The sequence below is a fragment of the Apteryx mantelli genome, chromosome 16, assembly GCF_036417845.1.
Source record: "Apteryx mantelli isolate bAptMan1 chromosome 16, bAptMan1.hap1, whole genome shotgun sequence".
Lineage (NCBI taxonomy): Eukaryota > Metazoa > Chordata > Aves > Apterygiformes > Apterygidae > Apteryx > Apteryx mantelli.
The window spans coordinates 21,336,942-21,343,928 of NC_089993.1; the positions used below are offsets into that span (position 1 = coordinate 21,336,942).

The 6,987-nt window shown below is 38.4% G+C and overlaps 1 protein-coding gene across 4 annotated transcripts in view; it reads left to right on the forward strand.

Annotated features, from left to right (window-relative positions):
- Window positions 1-6,987, forward strand: part of TNRC6A (trinucleotide repeat containing adaptor 6A) — a 53,037-nt gene that overhangs the window by 41,170 nt on the left and 4,880 nt on the right. For 3 of the 4 annotated variants that reach the window (XM_067306588.1, XM_067306589.1, XM_067306591.1), the window contains 6 exons: window positions 34-171; window positions 434-562; window positions 672-749; window positions 1,015-1,225; window positions 4,038-4,169; window positions 6,848-6,987. The exon at window positions 6,848-6,987 is cut by the window's right edge and continues 19 nt beyond it. In XM_067306588.1, the coding sequence (XP_067162689.1) occupies window positions 34-171; window positions 434-562; window positions 672-749; window positions 1,015-1,225; window positions 4,038-4,169; window positions 6,848-6,987 (828 nt within the window). The remainder of the gene's footprint in view (window positions 1-33; window positions 172-433; window positions 563-671; window positions 750-1,014; window positions 1,226-4,037; window positions 4,170-6,847) is intronic. The other variant, XM_067306590.1, reaches the window with a different exon arrangement.

Below are 6,987 nucleotides of genomic sequence, written 5' to 3' on the forward strand. Positions count from 1 at the left end.
TGTATTGTCACTAACTGCCCTTCCTTTCCCCAGAATGGCAATCCCAGTATGTTTGGTGTTGGTAATATAGCAGCACAGCCCAGGAGCATGCAGCAGCCTCCAGCACAACCTCTTAATTCATCTCAGCCTAATCCACGTGCTCAAGTGCCTCCTCCATTACTTTCCCCTCAGGTAACTGAGTATATTACACATTCTGTGAAGAAACTAACCAGAATGCTGCTTTAGTAAATTGCTTTTCATTTATTGGTGTTGCTGATATTTATTCTGTGAATATTTGAAAACTTAGTTGGCCTGATCAGTGTTTCAGAAAACAGGCAACTGTTAACCACAGGCTATGATATTCTATCCCTAGTATAACTAACTACTCATGTTATTGTCAGTATTCTTCTATAAAACTTTAGATAGTCACTGTTCGTACTGGTCCATTTTGCAGGTTCCAGTATCATTACTGAAGTATGCACCAAACAACGGTGGCCTGAGCCCACTTTTTGGCCCACAACAGGTAGCCATGTTGAATCAACTGTCCCAGTTAAACCAGCTTTCTCAGATCTCCCAGTTACAGGTAAGCTAACAAAGCCAGTTGCTCTGTGTTTTGTTTGAAGTCTTAAGTAGAACCTTATCTCAGTTATAAACTGTTCTTTAAAAAAAAAAAAAACCCCACTGTCTCCTAGCGGTTGTTGGCTCAGCAGCAAAAAGCGCAGAATCAAAGAAGCATGCCTTCTGGTGGTCGTCAACAGCAGGAGCAGCAGGTAAATAAATACCTTTAAGATAGTTTGAAAACTTAATAAACTGTTGTTCTTCCTGAACTGAATTTCTTGTTTAAAAACTGTATAAATGTGTATAAGATGAAAGGGATTTTGACAAGCTTTGAACTATAGGAGTGCACTTGGCTTAACACTGGGTTTTGCTGTGCTAAAAAGCACAAAGCACAATGATGTATTTCACTATCTTTCTCTAAATATGGAAAAACTTCTGCCTATTTCATTTGTAACTACTCTGTTGGTTTTTTTTAAGGGTCGATCTCTTAGTATGCAGCAACAGATGATGCAACAGTCCCGTCAGCTTGATCCAAACCTGTTAATGAAGCAGCAAACTCCACCCTCTCAACAGCAGTCACTCCATCAACCCACCATGAAATCTTTCCTTGAGAATGTCATACCCCATGCTACTCCTGAGCTGCAAAAAGGGCCATCACCAATAAATGCGTTCAGCAGCTTCCCTATAGGTGCGTTTCTCCATGCTAATTTGATAAAATCAATTGACACTTATGTGGCGTAGGACACAGCCTTTTTAACTTTCCCTGGATTTTTCCTCCTCTGAAAACAGCAGTGATAGTAATCCTGCTAGCATTTACAATTTTAAGGGCAGTAGTAATTCTTTATGGTACTCATCCAGTTATCTTTGTTCACTAGAGAATTTTAAACACTCATTTCCAGAGGTGGGTAGTTGTATTTAAGTACAAAATGTTTTAAGTTCTTGCAGAATTTCTATCCTCTTGTATTTCTTTCTTATCCTGTGGGTCCCAAGCTGCTGACACAAAGTCGTTTTGCAGTCGTGGCTCCTGGGACTTAAGGACTTTTAGAAGCAGAATCCATATGAAGAATCCATTGAAATGGTCTTACTTCTTTGGATTTCAAAAATGTTTTCACTGAATCTAGAATTGCATAGGTAGAACAAAATGTTAATTTCCCTTCTAATGGTTAAGTCTATAAAAGAAAGTTTTTAGCTTTTCAATTTTAAGGTATAATTGTCTCATTTCAGGCAAAACATCGGAACATTTATAAATACAAACATGTCCTTTTTTTTTTCTTTTCTTCCTACATTTCCAGGCTTCTGTCCAATTTCTACTTCAGAAATTCCAGGCTTGTATATTTTCTCCTTACTTTAGGTCCCTTTTTAATGCTGTCTTACACTTACTACAACTGTATCCCATTTATCCCTCCTTTTTTATCCCTGTTTTTTCCTCCTCTTCGGTTTGCTTTTCTTCCATGTTCTTCTAATCCTGCCACTTCTGTTGGGCTGATTTCCTTTGCATTCTCTTTGCCCTTTTTAGAAAAATTTGTTCATTTAAAGACTGCTGCTGAAATCCTTGTGCTTATAGGTGGAGTGTTACAGAATCAGTGAATCAGTGCAGGCCATGCATGTGCACACTGGAATTTTGCTTGTGGCAAGTCTCAAGTCCAGGCTGCTGCTTAATAGTTGCTGATGATGATTGGCATCAAGATCTAACTACTGCTTTCATTCAGAGGGCCAGGAATAAAAAATGAAGTTCACTTAGTTATTATAGGCAAGTTAGTTCCAACAAAAGGAGTATTTAACTTTCTTGCCAGGCTTCATACTGAGTAATTGCATCCTGCTAATACTAGATTCACTTTGTTTCTACTAGATATAATTTCTCTCTCCTTGGTTTGAATTGTCGCATAATATTGTTAAGCCAGCTGCTTTCTCGCCTTTATCATTGCTACCTTCCAAGAACCTGCTGTATATGTAAGACTGCTTTGGGATCCCTTTGGAGTAGCACTGTGTAATTTATATAAGCAAGTATAGCAGCACTTGGTTTACAAATGAAGGGTTTAAGAGAAGAAATAGTAGGTTGCTGGAATTTCTTCACACTTCAGTGAAGAATTGGGTCAAGAGAAGTATTGACAGCATTCTCCAGGCACACAAAGCGTAGTAGCATAGTCATGTGAGGTGGAGCTGAACTTGGAAAGTTGGCTTCTGGAAAATCTTGAGGGTATGTTATTTTCTTTGTGTCCTAATATTAGTATTAGGAGACTTAGCACTGAAGGCAGGAAAGCCCTGTTTACATTCTTGTTAGCTGAATTTGTTTGCCCAGATTGATTAGACCTTTGTTTGTGAGAAGCAGAAGTTTTGGGGGGGGTTCCCTCTCTTCAGCTGACTGCTGCAGTTGTTTCCTGACCCTTTTATGGAATTAAGTATCTCCAGTGTTAAAAATACATTTTTCTGCCAAATACTGTAATTATGCTTCTTCAAAAAAATAACTTCTTTATGGCAGTGAATGTTGACTTAGGAGCAAAATTAATCATCAGTTTCCAGTGCTGGAGAGAGCTGTTTATAGTTAAGATTTGAGAATTTGCCTACTATCTCTTACACTAAGTCAAAATGTTGTGGTGGTTTATTTTCAGAAATGAAGTAAATACATTTGAAGGGTTGAGAATTAACCAAGTATGGTTGTGAATTGAGAATTCTTATAGACCTAGAATGAGTGCAGACATGCCAAAGTCAAAAGTGTGGGCGTGTTGTTTGAGCCCAAAATAGTATGTTCTCAAGAGATATTTGGACTGATTGGGGTTGGTATTATGTTGATTTTCTGGCAGACTAACCTTTTGAAATGCAGACTGCAACTTAGAACAGGTAAAGACAAGTTTTGTTTTCTGTTACTGAATATTAAAATCCAGCTCAGTATGAACAGGACAAGTATAGCCAGGGGCAGGAGTAGTATTACCCACGTAGGTCCGTGTGGGGTGCTTATGTATCTATGCCGAGCGTGGTTCAGAATCTGGCAAGGTGTCCTGTTGAATAGTTCGTGTAAGAACGGGAATGAGGTTCTAACTGCAGATATCAGTATATAATTTTTGCTGAATAGGCATGGACACAGGCACACCCTTCTGCAAGAACTGTCTTTTGTAACTGAGCGTAGCTCTTCAAGATACAATGCTCCTATGTCATACAGATTAGATCAGTTGTTGTACTAATGCTAGACTGGTATTAGAAATGACATTCTTTTTTGATGTTTACATCTTAGTTTTTCTGATTTCCTCAATGGCTTCTTCCACTGGCATATTTTTGCATGAAGACATCAGCTGAGAACTTCAGAGTGCTTTGCATCGCTTAGCTTAGCTTCTGTTTGTAGTAATTTCACTGTATTCAGTGCTACAATGTTTCTCCAAAATGGAGAGTTAGAAGCATGAAATAACCATAGTAATGTGCTCTTAAAAGTTGATTAGGACAATGGTCGTAGTTAGCAGGAAAAAAAAGCATTTAGTTGGTCTTTCATAAACTATCTATGTTTTTAGGAATGAACTCAAACTTGAATGTAAACCTGGATATGAACAGTATTAAAGAGCCACAATCTCGACTGAGGAAATGGACTACAGTAGACAGTATTTCTGTGAACACGTCGTTAGATCAAAACTCCAGCAAACATGGTATGTTAAGTGTCATTAGATAATATGTGACATAGTGTGTCAGATTTTCAAATCCTCTGTGTGTATAAAATGTCTGTTTGCTATATTTAGTCTTATAGTTGTCACGTTTTTGAGTGTTGCTTGTAGCTGTCAGAATTCTTGCTGCATTGTCTGTGCCAAAACTTCTTGCTCGTTTTCCACGGCAGCCCATAGTTTTCTTGAATGTCTTTACTTAAACTAAACTGAAGTGATTTTTGTGATGGGATTTAATAGAAACTCTTTGCAGAATTCATTTTTTAAAACAGACTTTTCTTTTGTAAGTGTCAACATCACTTAATCTGGATTAGAATGCTTCATATCTTTTAAAACAAAAGCTTGAGCTTCTCTAGGCTTTTTTTTCCCCCAATCCCGTTGACCTTAGTTGTGTTCCATGGCACACGCATTCTGTTCCATGTCTGACATCATTTAGTTATAGGTTTTGGTTATGAATGTGTATGTTTGCATTCTAAAAATGTGGAGAGTTTATAAGGGATAGAATACTACCATTGCTGTACTCTGACTAGGCAGGTTGGTTTAGTTTCATTTTTCATTCCCATAGTCAGGATTCCTAAGACAGTTCAACTGTTTCAGTTGCTTGAAATCTCATCCAGTTAAAATTTGAGTCTATAGCACAAAGATTCTGTGTCTAAAGATAGTTATAAAATGTCTCCAGTTTCCTATTACCCTTCAGTCTTCAGATTGTTTGGATATTTTTAGACTTGTCAGCTGTTTTAATACTATGAAATGGCTTGGTGCCTTAAGCATCTAGTGGAGGTATCCTGGTACTGCACTTGCTTATTCTAAATTTCATCTGATCATTGTCAGAGGTGTTACTGTTGCTTTAGATATAGATAATGTTTCCTGAATAGTGTTAGAAGTTTGATTATTTGAACTCTATATTTTATTGAGTCTCTAGTTAGTCTTCTGTTCCCTCAGAACTGTAATGATTCTTGGTTTTGCTGTTCGCTAACTTTAAAACTTCTCCTTGCAGGTTTGCACAGAATCAAATAGATTGTGTGCAGTACTCTTATCCCTTGCTCCAATAGTGTTGTGTTGTGTTTTGTTTTGTGCTTTTGGGGAGTGGGAGTAGGAGTATGAATAGAATTGACAGCTTTACTGTAGCAAAAGGTCTATCAGAGGGCTACAAAGATGATTAGGGGACTGGAGCATCTCTCTTATGAGGAAAGGCTGAGAGAGCTGGGCCTGTTTAGCCTGGAGAAGAGAAGGCTGAGAGGAGATGTTATCAACGTGTACAAGTATCTGAAGGGAGGGTGTCGAGAGGATGGGACCAGACTCTTTTCAGTGGTGCCGAGCGACAGGACGCGAGGCAACGGGCACGAACTGAAACACAGACACTTCCATCTGAACATGAGGAAAAACTTTTTCACTGTGAGGGTGACAGAGCACTGGAACAGGTTGCCCCAAGAGGTGGTGGAGTCTCCTTCTCTGGAGATATTCAAAACGCGCCTGGATGCAATCCTGTGCAACGTGCTCTAGGTGACCCTGCTTGAGGAGGGGGGTTGGACTAGATGATCTCCAGAGGTCCCTTCCAACCTCAGCGATTCTGTGATTCCGTGATTTTGTAGGTGCCTCTTCCAAGACCACTCCCATTCTTGGGAGCTATCTGGGAATATATTTACCACCCATTATACAGCTGGGGGTCTCAGAATTCTCTTACCCTTTTGAATTAATCTTTTAGTTAAATTTAATAAATATATTTTTAAATGAGATTTCGTGTAAGATTATTGTTATGGTTTTCTCTTGAATTACTTAGGGATCTTTCATTTTAGATTATATATTCCTGTATGACTTCCTGTAGATCTTCGTGTCATAAGATGACATTATGTTGCTATGCATTTGACAAATGCTTTATATGGGCTGTCTTTAGTTTTACTTATGAAGTTTGTACAAATACTAGGACCACTATGAGATGAATCTTTCTCCTTTGTAAATCATTAGAGCTCAGTTTGATATCAAGTGGCACATAATAAAGTTCTGATGCACAGATTTGATGTAGCAACTTGCTTTCAGTTGAAACCTTCAAAGGTTTCTTCTCATGATGACTTGCATTGCCTTCTGATTACTCAATTATGAAGAAGAGCAATAAATCCTTCATACTTGTTTTTAATGGTGGGCAATGTTTTTCATTATGGGTAGGATGGAGGTAGCCACACTTGTCTCTGGAAGCTATAGTTCTAGGTCTCTAGAACACAGTTCACTCTGAACCTCTCAAGTCTTGCCAAGTCAGTGCATGTTGTCTGGTCTGAGTGGTGCATGCAATTCTGCAGATAGCAAGCATACAACAATTTCTCCAGCTATGTTCTCTGTTCCTAAATATTTTCATTGTTTACTGTCAGAGATGAGATGTTACATTAGACATCCCTTTGGTGGTTCCCAGTACAGCTGTTCTTAATCTCAAATGCATGGTAAGAATATATATCTGATTTATATGGTCAGACCTAGAAAATGGTGTAAAGTTACTCTTTAAGAGGCATTTTTATAGATGTTTTGTGTAGGTTCTCTGTGTCATTTGGGCTTGCCATAACTGCACTCAAGATCTAAATCCTTACCTAGTATATACCTTTATTGATTATATCTGCACAATAAAGATCATAATTCTGAGATTGGTTAAGAAAAATGATTGCTCTGTTTTTTATTAGGTGCTATTTCAAGTGGTTTTAGGCTGGAAGAGTCTCCATTTGTTCCATATGACTTTATGAACAGCAGTAATTCACCAGCCAGTCCTCCTGGATCTATTGGGGATGGCTGGCCCCGTGCCAAATCGCCTAATGGCTCTAGC